This window comes from Nerophis ophidion, linkage group LG05 (assembly GCF_033978795.1).
Source record: "Nerophis ophidion isolate RoL-2023_Sa linkage group LG05, RoL_Noph_v1.0, whole genome shotgun sequence".
In the NCBI taxonomy this organism is placed as follows: domain Eukaryota; kingdom Metazoa; phylum Chordata; class Actinopteri; order Syngnathiformes; family Syngnathidae; genus Nerophis; species Nerophis ophidion.
In genome coordinates, this window is record NC_084615.1 from 34,548,700 (window position 1) to 34,570,888 (window position 22,189).

At 40.5% G+C, this 22,189-nt stretch overlaps 2 protein-coding genes across 3 annotated transcripts in view; both read left to right on the plus strand.

Annotated features, from left to right (window-relative positions):
* LOC133552973 (deleted in malignant brain tumors 1 protein-like) overlaps positions 1-16,898 on the plus strand; it is a 41,389-nt gene extending 24,491 nt beyond the window's left edge. For both annotated transcript variants that reach the window (XM_061900649.1, XM_061900647.1), the window contains exons 10-16: positions 2,970-3,284; positions 7,066-7,374; positions 10,654-10,947; positions 11,014-11,349; positions 11,418-11,525; positions 12,913-12,997; positions 13,073-16,898. In XM_061900649.1, coding sequence (XP_061756633.1) covers positions 2,970-3,284; positions 7,066-7,374; positions 10,654-10,947; positions 11,014-11,349; positions 11,418-11,525; positions 12,913-12,997; positions 13,073-13,220 — 1,595 coding nt within the window. In that variant the 3' untranslated portion in view covers positions 13,221-16,898. The remainder of the gene's footprint in view (positions 1-2,969; positions 3,285-7,065; positions 7,375-10,653; positions 10,948-11,013; positions 11,350-11,417; positions 11,526-12,912; positions 12,998-13,072) is intronic.
* On the plus strand, positions 16,738-21,617 carry zgc:153284 (uncharacterized protein LOC751696 homolog). The gene is made up of 3 exons (XM_061900650.1): positions 16,738-16,898; positions 16,978-17,145; positions 21,247-21,617. Exons 1-3 carry the CDS (start codon positions 16,854-16,856, stop codon positions 21,307-21,309), a joined length of 276 nt encoding a protein of 91 aa, XP_061756634.1. The 5' UTR covers positions 16,738-16,853; the 3' UTR covers positions 21,310-21,617.
* The last annotated feature ends 572 nt before the right edge of the window (positions 21,618-22,189 follow it).

Below are 22,189 nucleotides of genomic sequence, written 5' to 3' on the forward strand. Positions count from 1 at the left end.
GGCGAGGGTCACCACTTTGTGAACAAATGCGTGAGCAAATTGTCGAACAGTTTAAGAAAATATCTCAACCAGCGATTTCAAGGAATTTAGGGATTTCACCATCTAAGGCAGGGGCGCTCACACTTTTTCTGCAGGCGAGCTACTTTTCAATTGACCAAGTCGAGGAGATCTACCTCATTCCTATTTATAATTTATATTTATTTATTTATGAAAGAGACATTTTTGTTAACAAGTTAATGGTGTTTAATGATAATACAAGCATGTTTAACACACAGATTCTTTTCTTTCATGAAGACAAGAATATAAGTTGGTGTATTTGATTCTGATGACTTGCATTGATTGGAATTAGACAGTGGTGCTGATAACGTCCGCATTTTCAAATGGAGGAAAAAAAAAGTCCTCCTTTCTGTCCAATACCACATGAAAGTGGTTGGATTTCGCATCCCATTTGTCCAACTTGCATACTCGTTTTTAAACACTTTGTTATGAGAGTAGCATATGTGTGTGGCCCTTTAATGTCTGGCAGCAGGTGAGTGACGTCAGTGAGTGTGCGGGTGGGCAAGCAAGTGAGAAAGCGGTCGCTGAGGGCGGGGGACAAATACATTGGCATCAAACTCCGTAGCTTGCTAGCTTGTGCACGCTAGCTTTCTGAGACTTTTATTTTGTTAGCACAGGCAGGATGAAACAGGTCTTTTATGGTGAAGACAGGAACTGTGCAGTCGGTCTTTAGAGTTTTGACAGTAGGTACGGAGTCTCTAGAAATAAAATGTGTTTCTCTGCGTCCGCCCTGTTAGTGATTTTTTTCTTAAATATGAGCTTGCAGCAGCCAGCGTCATCTCACAAGATCCTCGGGTGCCGAGAATGTCAAACAACTGACGAAAGTGAAGTCTTGGTATGATTGATGATTGCTCATTTTTATGTGTATTTTTTAATGCCTGGCTTGAGATCGACTGACACACCCTCCGAGATCGACCAGTCGATCGCGATCGACGTAATGGGCACCCCTGATCTAAGGTCTGTAATATCAGCAAAAGGATCAGAGAATATGGAGAAATCTCTGCACGTAACATTGAATGCCCGTGACCTTGGATCCCTCAGCCCGTACTGCATCAAAAACGTACATGTGTGTAAAGGATATAACCACATGGGCTTAGGAACACTTCAGAAAACCACTGTCAGTAATTGCAGTTGGTCGCTACATCTGTAAGTGCAAGTTAAAACACTATTATGCAAAGCGAAAGCCATTTATCAACAACACCCAGAAATGCCGCCGGCTTCGCTGGGTCTTAGCTCATCTAAGATGGACTGATGCAACATGGAAAAGTGTTCTGTGGTCTGACTAGTCCACATTTCAAATTTTTTGGGGGAAACTATGGACGTCATGTCCTCCGGAACAAAGATGAAAAGAACCATTCGGATTGTTGTAGGCGCAAAGTTCAAAAGCCAGCATCTGTGATGGTTTGGGTGTGTATTAGTGCCCAAGGCATGGGTAACTTAAACATCTGTGAAGGCACCATTATTGCTGAAAGGTAAATACAAGTTTTGGAGCAACAAATGTTGCCATCCAAGCAACATCATCAAGGATGCCCCAGCTTATTTCAGCAACACAATTCAAAGCCACCTGTTACAACAACGTGGCTTCATATTAAAAGAGTGCGGGTATTGTGTTAGATGTAAATACGCCACACATTTTAAAATTCCTACAATGTGAATTCCTGGATTTTTTTTTTTCACATTCTATCTCTTACAGTTGAAGTGTACCTATGATAAAAATTACAGACCTCTGTCATCATTTTAAGTAGGAGAACTTGCACAATCGGTGGCTGAATAAATACGTTTTTGCCCCACTGTATGTCAATTGAGAGGGGTGTGACATTCATATGTTGTCAATATTCAGTATTCTATCGTCATAATTGTAATATTGTAAATCCCACATTGGTTATTTTCATGTACATTTTGGGTGTCTCATTTAGTAAAACAAAAAATTCCATTCCGTTTTTAAGGTGGTCTGTCATAACGGTTTTAGCTTTCAATCAGACATTATTGTTGGGTTTTGTATAAGTGTTCCGAAAAATAGATATACCGGCCCCCAGACACATTTTTTTCTCTAAATTTGGCCCCCAAATGAAAATAATTTCCCCATATGTTTTTATTTAGCAGTTACACCAGTGGTTCTCAACCTTTTTTCAGTGATGTACCTCCTGTGAACATTTTTTTATTTCAAGTACCCCCTAATTAGAGCAAAGCATTTTTGGTTGAAGAAAAGAGATAAAAAAGTAAAATACAGCACTATGTCATCAGTTTCTGATTCATTAAATTGTATAACAGTGCAAAAATATTGCTTATTTGTAGTGGTCTTTCTTGAACTATTTGGAAAAAAAGATATAAAAATAACTAAAAACTTGTTGAAAAATAAACAAGTGATACAATTATGAATAAAGATTTCTACACATAGAAGTAATCATCAACTTAAAGTGCCCTCTTTGGGGATTGTAATAGAGATCCATCTGGATTCATGAACTTAATTCTAAACATTTCTTCACAAAAAAAGAAAACTTTAACATCAATATTTATGGAACATGTCCACAAAAAATGTAGCTCTCAACACTGAATATTGCATTGTTGCATTTTTTTTCACAGTTTATGAACTTACATACATATTTTTGTTGAAGTACTATTCAATAAATATATTTATAAAGGATTTTTGAATTGTTGCTTTTTTAGAATATTAAAAAAAAAATCTTACGTACCCCTTGGCAATTCTTCAAGTACCCCCAGGGGTACATGTACCCCCCTTTGAGAACCACTGAGTTACACAATGTGCCAACTTCACTGGTTTTGGGTTCTGTATTTTGAGTAACTTGCTGGAAAACCACTAGGTAGCATATTTGCATGTACGTTCCTAGATTAAAACACGTTTTTACTCGGTTAAAAGCAGATGGTGACTTTTCTATTCCTCGACTCCTCAGACAGTTTGGGGGTCCGCTTGGTGAACAGCGAAGTTGGGTGCACGGGCAGAGTGGAGGTCCAGCAAGGCGAGGTATGGCACTCGGTTTGCGACGCCAACTGGGATATGAGCAAAGCCCAAGCGGTGTGCGAACATCTACACTGCGGCTTTGTTACAAGCGCTCCCGGTGGGGCGCATTACGGCCAGAGCAGCGGGCCCGTGATGGAGGCGAGCGACTCGTGTTTCGCCAACACCACCACTCTTCAGCAATGCTCGCGAGGGCGCTTCACTGAGTCGACGTGCGGACACGAGCATGATGCTGGTCTTTCTTGTGCAGGTTTGGATCACTTTTAAACAGTACTAAGTGATATTTCGTATTTTTTGTCTCATATATTCAGAAGACGCAATCATTAGAACATGTTTTCTCATTTTTCCACACTTTTTGTGGAACTCCTGAACCGCTGCACACAGAAGGGTAAAAAATGTCCACTGATTTGAGGGTGCTTTGCCAAAGCATCACACAAATCAAGCACACCATCTTGACAATAAGCAACTAATGATCTAATTCAGGGGTTGGCAACCTTTACCACTCAAAGAGCCATTTTGGCCCGTTTCACAAACTAAAGAAGACAAGGGGAGCCGCAATCACTCTCACGAATATCTGCTGGTGGTCACCCATATAACAGTAATAAGGGTGTGCCAAGAAGCCATTGCCTTTGACGCCTTCTACAACATGTACAGACAGCTTGCCAGTCCAGTAACATGTTGTATGTGGCTTCCGCAGATACACGTACACGACTGCAAGGCATGCTGGGTAATACAGGTTACATTGAAGGTTGTGATATAAACAACTTTAACACTCTTACTAATATGCACCACACTGTGAACCCACACCAAACAAGAATGACAAACACATTTCCGGAGAACATCCGCACTGTATCACATTATAAACGCAACATAACAATGATCCAGAATGCTATGCATCCATGACTCTTTCAGGCTATATTATACACCCCACTAGCACCAAAATGGATTGTGGATTATAGTTCGCCATTTAACACCATTATACCTGATAGACTGGTGTCCAAACTGTCAGACCTGGGTCTCTCAAACTCCATCTGCATGTGGATTAAGGACTTCTTATCCAACCGCCCCCAGAGGGTGCAGTTGGGTCACCACATGTCATCAAGCCTGTACCTCAGTACCGGCTCTCAAGAAGGCTGAGTCCTGAGCCCCCTTCTCTACTCCATCTACACATACGACTGCACACCTGCCCACTCCAGCAACTCCATCATCAAATTTGCAGATGACACCACCGTAGTGGGACTCATCTCGGAGGGAGACGAGGCTGCATATCGGGACGAGGTGGAGAAGCTGTCGGATTGGTGCAAAGTCAACAACCTGGCCCTGAACACCTCCAAGAATAAGGAGCTGGTCATAGACTTCAGGAGGAAAAAAACGGACATCCTGCCCCTGATCATCAGTGGTGACTGTGTGGAGAGGGTCTCCTACTTCCACTTCCTGGGAGTCCACCTGGCCGACGACCTATCCTGGAGCACCAACACCACGGCTACCATCAAGAAGGCACACCAGAGACTGCACTTCCTGAGAATACTCAGGAACAACCACCTCTCACAGGAACTGCTGGTGTCCTTCTACCGGTGCTCCATTGAGAGCATCCTGACCTACTGCATCTGCGTGTGGTTCAGCAGCTGCACGGCCGCAGAGAGAACGGCGCTCCAGAGAGTCATAAAGACCGCCCAGAAGTTAATCGGATGCCCCCTCCCCTCCTGGCTGACCTGTACAGCTCCTGCTGTCTCAGGAAAGCACAGAGCATCCTGAAAGACCCATTCCACCCCGGGCACAGCCCCCTGGAACTACTACCCTCAGGCAGACGCTACAGGGTGCTAAAAGCGAGCACCAATAGACTAATAAACAGCTTTTACCCAAGAGTCATAGTAGCATTAAAAAGGCACTGAGTGAGCACAATATGTCCATCATGTCCTCATGTGTAATGTTTAAAAAATGTTTTCTATTTTTTCGGACTACAATGTGCAATAATGTTATATGTATGTGTGTATATATATTCATATGCATGCAGATAGGCATCTGTGTGGATATATATACATATACATAGATACATCTCTCATCTCGTATCTTTTTTTTACTATTTATACTACCATATTGTATATGCACCATAGGAGGATCTGCTCCAATTTCATTGTTCTTTGAACCTGTTCATTGCAATAATGACAATCAAACTCTATTCTATTCTATTCTAAAACCCGCTGCCCCCACTTCCGTGCGTCGGTTGAGCTGGGCGGGGGTGTATAATATAGTCAGGTAGGGTCGTGGATGCAAAGGATTCTGGGTATTTGTTGTGTTGTGTTTATGTTGTGTTACTGTGAGGATGTTCTCCCGAAATGTGTTTGTCTTTCTTGTTTAGTGTGGGTTCACAGTGTGGTGCATATTAGTAAGAGTGTTAAAGTTATTTATATCATAACCTTCAGTGTACTTTGTGTCACCCAGTATGCCTTGCAGTCGTGTACGTGTATCTGCGGAAGCCACATACAACATGTTACTGGACTGGCAAGTTGTCTGTACAAGTTGTAGAAGGCGTTAAAGGCAATGGCTTCATGGCACACCCTTATTACTGTTATATGGTTGACCAACAGCGGTTATTTGCGAGAATTATTGCGGCTCCCATTGACTTCTTTAATATGTGAAACGCGTCAAAATGTAGAGGGCGCTAGACGTAAAGCCATCATGGCACGCCCTCAATATTGTTGTCCGAGTGAAAATCAAAGAATGTTGAACCCGGGTGATGTCTGGAAGAGGCTTCGAGAACCAGAATCCCCACGTAAAAATCGGGGGGGGTCGGCGATTGTGCAGCCGAGCCACATCAGAGTGGCCAAAGAGCCGCGGGTTGCCGACCCCTGATCTAAGTCACTGAGCATTTGTGTAATGATGATGCAACTTAGAGGATCTTTTTATTACCTACAGTCGTGGTCAAAAGTTTACATACACTTGTAAAATACATAATGTCATGGCTGTCTTGAGTTTCCAATCATTTCTACAACTTTTATTTTTTCTGAACGAGTGATTGGAGCACATACTTGTTGGTAAAAAAAAACATTCATGAAGTTTGGTTCTTTTATGAATTTATTATGGGTCTACTGAAAATGTGACCAAATGTGCTGGGTCAAAAGTATACATACAGCAATGTTAATATTTGGTTACATGTCCCTTGGCAAGTTTCACTGAAATAAAGCGTCTTTGGTAACCATCCACAAGCTTCTGACAAGCTTCTGGTGGAATCTTTGACCACTCCTCTTGACAAAACTGGTGCAGTTTAGCTAAATCTGTTGTGTTTTTCTGATATGGTCTTGTTTCTTCAGCATTGTCCACATGTTTAAGTAAGGACTTTGAGAAAGCCATTCTAAAACCTTCATTCTAGCCTGATTTAGCCATTCCTTTACCACTTTTGATGTGTTTTTGGGGTCATTGTCCTGTTGGAACACCCGACTGCCCCCAAGACCAAACCTCCGGGCTGATGATTTTAGGTTGTCCTGGAGTATTTGGAGGTAATCCTCCTTTTTCATTGTCCCATTTGAAGCACCAGTTCCATTAGCAGCAAAACAGGCCCAAAGCAAAATACTACCACCACCATGCTTGACGGTGGGCGTGGTTTTCCTGGGATTAAAGGTTCCACCTTTTCTCCTCCAAACATATTGCTGGGTATTGTGGCCAAACAGCTCAATTTTTGTTTGATCAAAGATAAGAACTTCTGGAGGAAAATTTCTGTGGTCAGATGAAACAAAAATACAAACACACACATATATGTATATGAGCTTCAATCACTCTATCACAAAAAAATAAGAGTTTTAGAAAGTATTGGAAACTCAAGACAGCCATGACATTATGTTCTTTACAAGTGTATGTGTGATTGCAACTGTATATGCTAGCACATCTTCCAAAGCATTTTGACCACAACCCACAAATGTGACACGGGATACATTGAACAGTTTCATATATAACTGTCCAGTGGCCTACGTTGTGGTCGTTTACAGCCACACATGTCCCTATCATGGTAAAGAGTTTTGTTTTTCCACGCACAGCAAAGGTGAGATTGGTGGGCGGCTGGAGTGGATGTTCCGGCCGGGTGGAGGTCTTCCATCAGGGCCAGTGGGGAACCGTGTGCGACGACCAGTGGGATATGGTCAGTGGCGACGTGGTGTGCAGACAGCTGGGCTGCGGTCACGCCGTGTCTGCCCCCGTCAGTGCCCATTTTGGGAGAGGCAGCGGCCCGATATGGCTGGATAACATCGAGTGCAGCGGCGACGAGGCAGCCATCACGCATTGCAATCATCAGGGATTCGGGGAAAATAACTGTGGACACAGCGAGGACGCCGGTGTTATCTGCTTGGGTAAGACACCGATAACATGCTGTCACTGTTACTTTTACACTGCAAATTATCCGCCACTTGCCGAGATTTAAAGTTTTACTGCGAGAAATGTCCCCCTTTTAAAGGGGAACTGCACTTTTTGGGGGGAATTTTGCCTATCGTTTACAATCCTTATTAAAGACAAGAAGACAAAAGGTTTTTTAACTTGTTTGCATTCCAACATGTAGAAGTTGGCTCGTTCTCGGTGGCTAGCAATGAAGTTAATGGGAGCAAGGAATGCTACCTCTAAATCACTTTCAAAATGCATTCAGAACCGTCAACAATACTTCATTTAAGTTCCCTTACCTGTAATTACCAGGCTGTGGCAACATTGTTATTCTCAACATTCCTAAATGGAAAAGAAACGTTTCAACAGCAGCAGTTACAATATCTATTGATTTACATTTAAAAAACACGACCAGTTTAGGGAAGCCCTGGGCAAAACACGGCCCATGAGCCACATGTGGCCCATTAAGATTTTCAGTCCGGCCCGCAGTGATTTATTAAGATCTTTAACATCAAAACTATAGCCGCCATTGTGATGTGCAGTGCTGTTGTTAAATGACCTTAAGTCTTAAACTATAGAAAGTATTTCAATGGTTGAAATCTGCGTTTTTGAGTGTTAAACGAGCATACTTGCTAACATTGAGACCTCCGATTTTGGGAGGTGGGGGCTGGGGGGGCCGTGGTCGGGGGTCGGGCGGGGGGCATGGTTGGGGGAAGGGGCGTGGTTATTTACAGCTGTTGTGTGCGCAGTTGTACACTGCACTTTCTAAAGTAGATGTTATTGTCACATATGCATGATTGATTGATTGATTGATTGAAACTTTTATGAGTAGATTGCACAGTACAGTACATATTCCGTACAATTGACCACTAAATGGTAACACCGCAATAAGTTTGTCAACTTGTTTAAGTCGTGGTACAAATATATACTATCAGCATAATAAAGCCATCACACAAGTTAATCATCACAGTATATACATTGAATTATTTACAATCCGGGGGGTGGAATGAGAAGCTTTGGTTGATATCAGTACTTCAGTCATCAACAATTGCATCAACAGAGAAATGGACATTGAAACAGTGTAGGTGGGACTTAGTAGGATATATACTGCGAGCGGAGAACATAGTGAGTTCAGGTAACATAAGAACAAGTATACACATTAGGAATACATTCGATTATTTACATTAGGTTATTTACAATCCAGGGAGATGGGATGTGAATGTAAGAAGATAAAGGGTTGAAGCATTTAAGTCTCATCTTAAAACTCATCTGTATACTCTAGCCTTTAAATAGACCTCCTTTTTAGACCAGTTGATCTGCCGCTTCTTTTCTTTCTCCTATGTCCCCCACTCCCTTGTGGAGGGGGTTCGGTCCGATGACCATGGATGAAGTACTGACTGTCCAGAGTCGAGACCCAGGATGGACCGCTCGTCGGGACCCAGGATGGACCGCTCGCCTGTATCGGTTGGGGACATCTCTACGCTGCTGATCCGCTTGAGATGGTTTCCTGTGGACGGGACTCTCACTGCTGTCTTGGAGCCACTATGGATTGAACTTTCACAGTATCATGTTAGACCCGCTCGACATCCATTGCTTTCGGTCCCCTAGAGGGGGGGGGGGGGTTGCCCACATCTGAGGTCCTCTCCAAGGTTTCTCATAGTCAGCATTGTCGCTGGCGTCCCACTGAATGTGAATTCTCCCTGCCCACTGGGTGTGAGTTTTCCTTGCCCTTTTGTGGGTTCTTCCGAGGATGTTGTAGTCGTAATGATTTGTGCAGTCCTTTGAGACATTTGTGATTTGGGGCTATATAAATAAACATTGATTGATTGATTGAAGTTGCCTGGAGGTGTTGTGCTGGTGCATGTACAGTAGATGGCAGTATTGTCCTGTTTAAGAGTGTCACATGCTGTTTACGGCAGACAAACTGCCTTACGGTAGAGTGGTGGATGTAAAAGTGACTGCCGTTGTTGTGTGTTGTTACTGGGCTGAGAGGAAGTTAATGAAACTGCCTAACAATAAATGATAAAAATGTACCCTAACACACATACTGTACACCGGATTTTTACAGCTAAATGTGTACAGTATATATAATTTATACACACATTCACTTTGGCCCCCCAGACACATTTTTTCTCTCAACGTGGCCCCAGAGTCAAAATATTTGACCAGCTCTGGTGTAGGCTGTACCTTGCCTCTTGTCCAAAGTCAGCAGGGATAAGCTCCAGCCTACCCACGACCCTAATGAGGACAAGCAGAATAGCGAATGGATGAATGTCAAAAACTTTTATTTTCCTTAATAAATGATCATCTAAACCTAAACAGACTGTTTTAATGATTTTATTTTCCTTATATATTCTTGTAAGCTTATTTCTCCCAGGCGTTATTACAAAACACAAGATAACAACGAGGGTGCAAACATTAATAAGTTTCATCAAACATGTTTTTGTGACGTACACAAACACAAAAAAATAACTAAATCTTGTTCCTTCTACTTACATTATTTACATAATCAGCCCGTCGACCACTTCACGATTGAAAGTAAAATAATTAAAGCTTTTTTCCAAACTTTTTGCACATTAAATTAATTCTTATTAACAAATCAATACTTGCAGGCCTCCTCCTCTTTTTCACTAATGTTGACATTTGACTATTGAATTTGGACAGCTTTCTCACGGTGCTATGATTTCAGTCGTTCACAAATGCACACTGCTCAGGTTGTAGACCTCAGATTGGGACACAGCCTAAGTTTTTTACAAGTATCATTATCGCTACAGGGCTACAGACAATAAAGAGATTAGCATTCTCCACTATACCCAGTGAGGGGAAAGAATAAGCTTGCTCTCGAATTTTAACAAGGGTTCATTTGACGTTAAAAAATGAGCTGATAATGTTGTGTTGTCCCGTTGTTTTATTTAGATTTTTTTTACACTTCTGAGTGTCTTTTGCATATATTATTGAGTAGTCTTTGCATGCAGTTGCAATTCCAAGACATTAGATAGAAGTACTGTATAGGCTACTGTGTTACCTAGTTAGGGGATAATACTTGCCATCAAGCGAAGTCTACCCTTTTGTTGCGCTCTAAAAGGTGTTTTTACTGTAAGTATTGTATTTATTACATGTCTCTTTGTCCCTAATGTACTGATTTCGGGACTGATCCTTATTTCCAATACACTATTGTAAAACTTGTGAGAAACAATCAACCAATTTCTTCACAGTCAATAAATCGATTGTTATGCCTGTTATTATTAATTTAGGTTCCCTGGAGAAGCCTCAGGTCACAGTGAGTCCATCAGTGGAGGTTAACTGGGGCGACAATGTGGAGTTCACCTGCAGTGTCCTGACTGAGCACATGGGTGGCACCTTTCTCCTGAAGAAGACCCAAGGATCGTTTAAGATCCAGAAGTATTCGGAGAACGAAGCAGCCACTTTCATGATCCCCAAAGTGAACTTCAGCCACCAGGGGTCGTACTTCTGTGAATATCAAAAGAAGCTGTCGAATAACGTCATCTATTATCCTCAAGGGAATCCAGTGGAGCTCAGCGTCAAAGGTGCTCCCACTGTTTGTTTCTTGCGTGGCTGAATGCAGTCCATAACCTCCACCTTTAAATCCCTAGTGTCGCTGGAGAAACCGTTCATCTCCATGACCACCTTCCAGGTAATGGTGGTCTACAGCCCACAAGAGGTGTCGGTCACCCGAGGCAACAGCTTCTCCATCACGTGCTCGGTCCACTCCTTGTATTCTAAAGGCCTCGTCTACCTGAAGAACACAAACACAAACAGCTCAATAGCAAAGCCGTTGTTTGGACACTCTGTCTTCTACCTGGCCTACTTCGATTTCCCTGAGATAGAGGAAAAACACCAAGGTGCGTACGTCTGCATCTACTCCGTCAACATCACCTCCAAGACTTTTTGGTCTGCTCCCTCCAAGTCGCTCTATGTCACTGTCGTCGGTGAGACCCACGGAGATAAAGCACAGCTTTGTTTCTCTTTCTTCAAACTAACATTACAATCCCCACAGCAACATCGTCTTCGTCGGTGGTCTCAGGACTTGTGAGCGGGTTGGTGCTACTGTTGCTGCTTCTCATTGTGGGTTATATGGTGTGGAGGAGGCGGCGGCAGCATGGTGGTGAGGGCCAAAAAGGATGGCACATCATTAAATGTTATAAGATTACTACCCTCTGAAGTAGAGCTGGGAGATATGGCCTTTTTTTAATATCTCAATATTTTTAGGCCATGTCACGATACACGATATATATCTCGATATTTTGGCTTAGCCTTGAATGAACACTTGATACATATAATCACAGCAGTATGATGATTCTATGTGTCTGCATTAAAACATTCTTCTTCATACTGCATTAATATATACTGATTTTAAACTTTAATGGAGAGAGGGAAATCACAACTAAGTCAATTGACCAAAACTGTATTTATTAATGTTATTAAGCAGTGGCACAAACATTCATGTTTTTTCAAAACAGAAATTGCAAGATTGTCAGACATTTTAAAACAAGCTATGAGTGCACTTTTATGCATGATGTCACTAAGATGACATATCAAAACAACACTAAATTAAAGTGCACTTTTTGTGCGGAACACCACTAAAATAGTTTAAAACAAATAAAGTGCCCTTTTGTGCATGATGTCACAAGATATTTCAAAAACTGTAAAATAAAAATGAGCTGCATAATAGGAAATCAAATAGTGTATGTCCTTCGCTATGTGGTAGACGTTATCTCCTTCTGTTGTTGACTATTTTTTTCTTACGGTGTTGATGTGGAAATGGAAGACGCCAGGCTCAATTGGGTCAGTGGTGGTTGCTTCGGCATCTTGTTGGGTGTGGCACCGGCTGGAGATGTTGAAATGCGGAGTTTCAAGCACTCCTTATTCTCTAGCGGGTGACTTTTCAAATAATGCTACAAATTAAAAGTGCTGCTACTTTTTGTAGCAACGCTTTTGCCGCATGCTTGACATATTACGGCTGTCTGCTCAACATCTTCCCGCTTGAAGCCAAACCACTGGCAGACAATGGACCCCGTGCTGTTTTTCTTGGTAGTTAATTCTTCCTACATTTGTTATCAGATTTGCACCTTCTCTCTTTCGTGTTACTCGCACCGCTCCGCTTGCATCACCTGCTACTGCTAACATTACCCATGCCGCTACCTCTCTGCTCGACGAGGGCGTATGATGTTGCACGCGTGACAGTTTGTGACGTATGTAACAAGGTGTACTTGTTTTGCCACTCTGTGAGAAGGAGATAAAAGAAAGGGTGAGGAAAACTTGTAGTGTAATGCCCGCAGCTAAAATCAACTGCGTGAGAACGTATACTCAACTACTCAAGAAATAGCCATTTTCTATGTCGCGCAAAGACAAACCTGCCCTACTCTGAAGTGAAGTAAATAAGCACTAATTTATTCATTCAGTTACCTTCCTGTCACCAGCAAGGTGTACAATGTTTGAAAAAGATATTTCAGTGATTTTCATGTTTTCTTCCTGTTTGCTCCCGGCGACAGGCACCATGGTTCAGTTCAGTAACAGGCTTGTAGGAGCCTTGAAACCACAGTTTGACGACAGAGGCAACGGAGCACTTGATGGCGGGTAAGAAGAAAAATAATTTCAGGACACAAAATTACACATCACCTTACTTTTTTTTTTTTTTGGGTCTCCTTCAAGAGATCGAAACCCGCCCGTTAGAGCGCGAGGAGCACAGCGCCTCCAGGAGGACAAGGTGCCGGACGTCGACTCTGAGAGCTCTGCGGAGAGGGTCCCCGAGGACCTGGCAGGTCGAGTGTGTTACGAGCTTGAACCGCTCGTTCTGTAGTGATGGTGCTGCAAATGATAAGGCCTTGTTTACTTACAGAACACACCTGGTACTTCATTAGGTACACCTGCAGAATGTATTGCCATTCAGAACAAAAGTTGTGCCCTTTTAGAAGAGGACTTGTACTACAGCAAAATTAAACCACTTCTTAAATGAACACTCGACCTTGGTAAAGGTAGATTTGTTGCAGTTCTGCTCTGCCTTTTCAATCAATCAAACAATCAATCAACGTTTATTTATATAGCACAAGTGTCTCAAAGGGCTGCACAAACCACAAGGACATTCTCGGTTCAGATCCCACATCAAGGCAAGAAAAAACTCAACCCAATGGGATGCTTTAAACTTTTTTACTTCAGCTTTCCCTCCTCTATATGTCAAGAGTACTTTGCTTTCTCTAAGAACCCACCTCCTCTACACTCGTCAAAGATCCTCTCTATCAAAACAGGCCCGGGGATGATACCATACTGCAGGGGTCGGGAACCTTTTTGGCTGAGAGAGCCAAGAAGCCAAATATTTTAAAATGTATTTCTGTAAGAGCCATATAATATTTTTTTTAATACTGAACACAACTAAACGCGTGCATTTTTAAGTAAGACCAACATTTCTAGACTACAATAGGTCTCTTATTCTTTGTAATAACATTGTTATTCTGAAGCTAACTGTGGAGGGTGGCGTGGCCTGCGGGCCTGCAGCGAAGCGGGGTGTTGCCAGGATCAGCCTCGAAATCAGCGACAGGTGCATAGATGGCCCATCTGGGCCTTGGTATCTAATCACCTGCCGCTCGGTTATAAGCAGCAGCCAGGAGGAGAGACGGGGTTGGAGCTGGAGCCAAAGCACAAGCGAGGACGAAAGACAAAAAGACAATTGCTCGAAAGCAACTGAGAGACTTATTGAAAAATAAAACAATATTGTAACCCTGAAACAGGCTCTCATGTCGGTGCTTGGTGGTCTGAAGAACCCCCAGAAGGGCAAGCCCCACACTAACCAATAGTAAATAAATAACTTCCTACCATTAACTCAACTTCTTAAACAGGTGCGGTAGAAAACGGATGGATGGATTAAAAATGCATGAGAATGTTTTATATTTTGAACATTATTTTTAACACCGTGATTACAAGTTGAATTATTCATTACTTATCGTGTTAAGCAATGTCAGCTCAGATTTATCCGAGAGCCAGACGCAGTCATCAAAAGAGCCACATCTGGCTCTAGAACCATAGTTTCCCTACCCCTACCATACTGGCCCCCAAGTTCAGTTCCAGACTTGGGAGACAAAACATTTTTGCAGCAAATTTCGAAAAACACAAACACGCTCCTGTTGTTTTGAGGGACTTGGACCAATTGCAACAGATCCTTGCATTGACAATTTAACCATGTTAGCAGACATAGAACGCTGGGGTCCAAACTTGGGATTTACATAACTGAGGCGTTCCTCTAGGCACACCTTTAAGTTTTTCCTTTTAGGCGGGAAGACATTTTTTTAGCAATATGATTTACGTAGCCCTGCGATGAGGGGGCGACATGTCCAGTGTATACCCCGCCTTCCGCCTGATTGTAGCTGAGAGAGGCACCAGCACCCCCCGCAACCCCAAAGGGAATAAGCGGTAAAAAACGGATGGATGGATGATTTACATAACTAAGGTGGTGTTGTAATTCGCTTACTTCTGATGCAGTCAGTAGTCATTTGTTCAACGTCTTTAGTTACACCTGTGGTGTTCCTTCCATCCATCCATCCATCCATTTTCTACCGCTTATTCCACTATCGGGGTTGCGGGGGGCGCTGGCGCCTATCTCAGCTATAATCGGGCGGAAGGCAGGGTACACCCTGGACTGGCCCTGCGATGAGGTGGCGACTTGTCCTCAAGATTCCTTTTTAAGTCCTCTCTTTTTCATCATTTAGGCTATTCAACTGGTGGTCGCAGGTTCAAATGAAATAATTTGTGAGAGTCTCATTATTTTTTGCAGCAGATTCTTTAAAACACTAGAGTGCTGTCATAGAGATGATCTTTGACTACTATTTTTGCAGCAGGTCCTTAAATACAACTGAGCTCTTCGGTACATCCGACAAAATAAATGCACCAAAATCAAATGTCCACTGTTGAGGACGCTGGTTGTCCACAATATACGAAATAAGACTAATAGTGAAGGGACAATCTCGGCCCCCCGGTCATTAGCTTACTGAAAATGTGGCCCCCAAAACAAACAGGCTTAATGTTGCTGCGTAAGGGGGCTCAATCTTGCCCGCTTAGTCATTTTTTGAAAGTAAGAAAGAGCATGTATGGTGTGAACCTGGTAACTCTGGTTAGAGCATAGGCGTGTACTGTGGTAATTAGGTTTGTTGTTAGTAATACACCTTTTGCTAGTTTAAGGCGTAGCCTGCCTTTTAACCTTTTTTTATAGTTTTTTTTTGTTTGTTTGTTTCTACTCACCTGCACACCCAAAAGTGGTGGACAAAAGTAGTTTTTAAAGAGAAATGGATCACTTCCTATTTATTTACAGAGATTAATGCAAAGCCGCTGTGATTGGTGTGTAACCAACATGAGTCAGCGAATATAATTTAGTATTTGATATCACTTGTCAAGGCAAAAAGTACAACATCTAGCAAGGACATGCATAGACAAGAAAAGATGTATTATGTTATTACGGTATATTTTTTGTTCCAAATACCTGTGACTTAAAGTTTTTTGTATTTGTGAAAAATGTTGTCTTGAGAAATCCGTGGTGGTTAATGATATATTTTGTAGATGGATATTTAATTGGATGTGAAGATTTTCCTATGGACTTGTATTTCTTTACACGAAGACATCCATCCATCCATTTTCTACCGCTTTTTCTCTTATAAATTGATCCTTCCATTAATCAAAGAGAGCACAGTATACCAAGTCAAATTATTTGTGTGATAAAAAATACTTGGCCAATAAATCTGATTCTGATTGTAGTGGTCCGACCCAGTGGACCTTTAATTATGGTTTATTGTGGCCCGGGAACCAAAATGAGTTTGACACGCAATACCAAGTCTATATGACAGTTTTTTTTTGCTTTTTTTTAAGGAACCGGCTGCAAAACATGTTCTTCTAGACTCTTGAAAAGAACTGTCGATTAGATTCTGCAGGTGCACCTAATAAATAGTCCAAATGTTGACATGCTCTTCAGTGTGTTTGCAAAACAAACGAAGAAGTGGTGTGGCAACTTTTCAGGAAATAAAATATGTTTTTAATTGCAAGTGAGATGCATGTTCCCAAAGCAGATAGTTAACACCACATCGACTATATATTTACTTTGCTTTGTTTATTGCTGCATCATGTTGTTGTTGCTGTTACAGTTGTCCATGCCAACCAATAAATATGTATTTCTTTTACGTTGTCACATATGTACATGTTTATTTTAAAGCACTTTGTGTGTGTGTGTGTGTGTGTGTGTGTGTGTGTGTGTGTGTGTGTGTGTGTGTGTGTGTGTGTGTGTGTGTGTGTGTGTGTGTGCCAACAAGCCACAACTAGTCACACTAGTGGGTGTGCTCTGGCACTCAGGTATGTCCCGTCCAAACCTGCTTACCTTGTCTACTTTCTCAGCAAAGCAGCACAGCACCTTCTTGTACCGGCCTTAACGCACAAACCTCAGGTTTATTTGTTAAACATGTCAGTTACTGTGTTTTTTTCCAGCGTGAGCAGTAACACATTGGTACAGTATTCCTTACTTCTCCTGCATATCTATTGCTAGAAACTCTCCACTGGTGACATGGTCTTTTCCTTTGATGCAGATGAAGAAAAACCAAAACAGAATCTTCAGTATCCTAGACTCCAAGAAGATCCCGTACAAGGTGGTGGACATTTCCCAGAATCCCGCAGATAAAGACCTCATGAGGCAGAGAGCGATGGACCCGACCGCTCTGCCCCCTCAAATCTGTAATGGGGACATCTACTGTGGGGTAAGACTCACATGCATATGCTCATACAGCGTTATGTACTTTATACATGCATTAGGTGTTTCTATTTAGGCAACAGTACTTGCCCGGTAGCTGTGTTGAGGCTAAATAAATATTTGAAGTATTACGACACACAGACACAGTAGATAGCACACCCTGTGTATTGTCTGGTCTTTCGAAGCTAAAATGACCTAATTGCACCTGTGGTAGAAATGTTGCTGGGTAAGTAAGTGTTATTATAATGGTTCCATTTGCATTACTGACTTGAATCCAAATAGTGTGTGTGTGTGTGTGTGTATATATATATATATATATATATATATATATATATATATATATATATATATATATATATATATATATATATATATATATATATATATATATATATATATATATATATATACATATATATATATAAACATATATATATATATATATATATAAACATATTGCAGGGTATTGTGGCCAAAAAGCTCAAGTTTTGTTTCATCTGACATCCCACGGACAAAGATAAGACCGGAGGAAAGTTCTGTTGAGCTGTTTGGCCAGAATACCCAGCAGTATGTTTGGAGGAGAAAATGTGAGGCCTTTAATCCCAGGAACCATGTATTCCTACCGTCAAGCATGGTTCAAGTTCAAGTTTTTTTTGTCACATGCAGAGTACCCCACAGTGAAATACTTTTTTTCCATGCCCTTCAGATATCCAGGGATGGGAATTTTCCGCGGATCCGCGGAATTCCGCCGATTTTGGCGCCGCCAGGGTCATTTCTGTGAATCGTTTAAATCCAGGGAGAAAATTATAGGGGGGGGTAGGTACTCGTGGTTTTTGTCTCTGCGTTGACCTAGTTATCAGTACAAGGCAGAGAATTCCCGCGAAAAATATATTGCCAATGCGTGAAGGCACCAGATTGGCTAGCTCTACTATCAGCTGACAACATCAACCAATGACATTGCCCATTATAGGCGTCTGCACGTGTTGTTTGCCGACAATATGTAGTCCCTGATCCTCAATTATTGTGAGCGTTTCTGAACTCGTATTCTGTTTATATTGGTTGTGTTTATCGGCGACTAATCTGGAAAGAAAACACAGTAGCTCTCAATTAACACGTTTCTTTATTGACAGTTTCAGACATGGTAAAGCTTATTCAAGATAGGAATGCTTCTTTAGCGAAAGATATCGATAAGGGCGTGAGAAACAAGTGGAACTGGGCCTGGCTCGATATATCTATCAAACTGAAGGTGAAGATTAACAACAATATCGTAGAAGTAGACGAACTGATCAGCGATTTCATTGCAAAGTGCGATGAACCGGACGTGCTCAGTGCTTATATTGCAAGGACATTGTGAACTATGGATCTCGGGGAAAGGCGGCACTCTTTGACCACGCGAAATCGGCAAGGCATCTAACTAAAGTGAGTTTACGAAGAACAATTCTGGTTAATCCATTTGTAGGCCTATTTTTGTCTGTAATCCAAAAGTTTGCAAGAATTTGATATATGTGTAAACTTGTATACATAAATTTCATCACAGGATACATTTTTATGAAAATATTTGCTAATAAATACGAAATTTTGGTCAGGAGAATATTGTTAGATTTTGACTCAAAATAGCAGGAAATGCATCCTAAGATAACATAGATTTAAAAATGTTTCTGGGGAAGCATGCCCCCAGAACCCCCTAGCAGGCGAGTGCACTATGTGCACCCGGGTGCAGCCGCTATGCGGCCTTCCACAAAGCGGTGTTTTAGGATTAAAAGATTTTCAGCTTAATTGGGAAATCTTCATCCCATCCATCCCTAAATATTGTGTACAGGGGGTTTCAAACACTAGTTGCAGAATCTAATACACTAAATACCAAAAATACAAACATTTGAATAGCTCTGATGTACATTAACTACAGGACAATAAGTTACAGTAGTTATGGTAGAGGTATCAGTACAAGTAGAAGTACAGTAGTTAAATACAGTACCAGTGCAAGATCAAATAGTACAACAGTATATACTGTATAGGAAGCAACAAATATTAAGGTGTCTACAGTTCTTTGGCAGTTGATAAGTGACAGTAGTATAAACAAAGGTAATCGAACAGTATGGGCCTGTTTTGCTGCCAATGAAACTGCTGCTTTACAGAGAGTAAATGGGACAATGAAAAAGAAGGATTACCTCTATATTCTTCAGGACAACCTAAAATCATCAGCCTGGAGGTTGGGTCGTGGGCGCAGTTGGGTGTTCCAACAGGACAATGACCCCAAACATTAGTCAAAATTGGTAAAGGAATGGCTAAATCAAGCTAAAATGAAGGTTTTAGAATGGCCTTCCCAAAGTCCTGACTTAAACGTGTGGAAACAACTCCATGTCAGAAAACCAACACATTTAGCTGAACTGCACCAATTTTGTCAAGACGAGTGGTCAAAAGTCCAACCAGAAGCTTTCCAGAAGCTTGTGGATGGCTATCAAAAGCGTCTTATTGCAGTGAAACTTGCCAAGGGAGATGTAACCAAATATTACCATTGCTGTATGTATACTTTTGACCCAGCAGATTTGGTCAACCAAACTTCATGAATGTTTTTTGTGACCAACAAGTATGTGCTCCAATCACTCTATCACAAGAAAATAAGAGTTTTAAAAATGATTGGAAACTCGAGACAGCCATGACATTATGTTATTTACAAGTGTATGTAAACTTTTGATCGTGACTGTATTTATGTGTATAAATATATGTATGTATTTATGTGTGTATATATATAAATATACATACATATACCGTATATATGTATGTGTGTATGTGTATATATATATATATATACATATATATATATATATATATATATATATATATGTGTATATATGTATATTTGTGTGCATGTATATATATACAGTATATATGTGTGTGTGCATGTATATATATATACAGTATATATATGTGTGTGCATGTACGTGTATGTATATATATGTGTATGTATACTGTAAGTCTGTAATATGATTAATATCAACTAGAACACCATTGTACAATAAAATAGTAACAGTTTGTAATAATTTATTATAATTGAGGCAGAAAAATAAATAAGTGGCTGTCAATATATAAATATTATGGTATATTAATTTCCTAAATTAAAATATTTTTCAGTCCCAACAAAGCAATAAAAACACATTTAAAAAGAAAAAAAAAACCCTGTAAATATATTTTAACCCTAACCAAGGAATAAGTTACATTTGACTCTTTCATTGTTGGGCTCGACCCGTGTTTTTTCATTGAATAGTCAAAGGACAAGTCTTTCTAAAGGATTTACAATATTTAATAAAGACAGATCAGAGGTAAACATTACAGTGTTGGTTTCACTCTCGCCAAGAATGAGCCAGGATCAACAATTCTTCACTCTTGTTATGGTCCAAAAAAAAAAGCAGACGAGATCCCAAGGAAAAAAAACAAGGACAGTTGATGAGAATGTTGGCCACTCCAACTCCAACAAGAAGCTTTGGGCGGTGCAATCAATCAATAAGAAAAAATTGTGTAACTAATTAAAACTATCGGATTTGCAGCTAACTAAAATTATTTTTATAATCTAAAAATATTATTAAGAATTGTATCTTTGTACCAATGGAGATCCAGATTAAAAATAACCTGAAAAAGCCTCATGCCTTGAAACATCAGCAGGCCTGCAGGCTGAAGACATACATGAGTGTGTGCTTTTAATCAAAACAGTTTGAAGTCTTTACAGTTCAAAATTTCATAGAGTGAATTTATGTGTATATTTTCTATACATTCTAACATTACCAGGACACAAGTTCTGTTAGTATACAGTATTATCCATCCATCCATTTTCTACCGCTTATTCCCTGCGATGAGGTGGCGACTTGTCCAGGGTGTACTCCGCCTTCTGCTTGACTGTAGCTGAGATAGGCACCAGTGCTCCCCGCAACCCCAAAGGGAATACAGTATTATATGTGTGCTCAAATGCATGTGTTGCAATCGTTCCATAATCGCATTTCTTTGAATAGGAAACCACTTCCATCAATGTGGTTGTACAACTGTAATTAATGCACGCATTTTTTTTTTTTTTAATATGTATTTGTTTCTCATGCACTTTTTGTTTTCCATTCAGGATTTCATTGCATTCGACAATGCAATTGAGATGGAACAATTGGAGGCGTTTCTCAAAATCTGATCAGCCACAGCCTGTCCATTTGTTTCTGCATTGTCAACATAACACAAAGAAATCTATATGTAAAAATATATATTGTTTTGTTGTTGTTGGGATGCTGTCAAAATTCCTACAATAAATATGGCTTGTTTTTTTTAATTTTGTTCTCAAGAAAACAGCTGGAATTTTTCAAATGTATGTTTGAAAGAAAATAAAATCATTAAAAATTGGTCTGCAATATTTGCTTACAATAAATTATATCATAATGCATTATTACAATGGTGTAAAGCTTGTGGTCCATGTGGGTAAAATAAACAAAATGATTAAAATGACTTGACATTGGTCTGCAATCATTGCTTACAATAAATTATATTGTAATGCTTTATTACAATGGTGTAAAGCTTGTGAACATACAGTAAGTGCGGCCGGGGGGCCATTTGCAACTCGCAGCTATTTTTTAACGCCCCTCAGCACATTAAAAAGTGGAATAAAAGAGCAAACAGGTAATGTAACTGACAAATGTTGCAACATTGAAACTAGTAGCACAACGCTGACATGTACGCATTTTTTTAATCTGTCGTTTAAGAAAATAATAAAAATATATACTTGACAGATAGATCTGGAGTAGATCTAAAAATTTAAGTGTTGGAAGCAAAAATTATATATGTATATATGACCTATTTTTAACTCCTTTAAGACTGGGGGCGTTTTGAATCCCCAATACCTTTAGTGTGCTTTTTTTTAACTGTCATTGTTCAAGAAAAATATCGAACCCAACGCAATATTGTCATGAATTATTTACATTTTTAAGACTCCAGTTACTTCACATAGAAAATTCCACATTGAACATTTTTAGAGGGAAATACTGCATATTTTGTGTTTTCCTAATAAAAGGTTTTGTCAA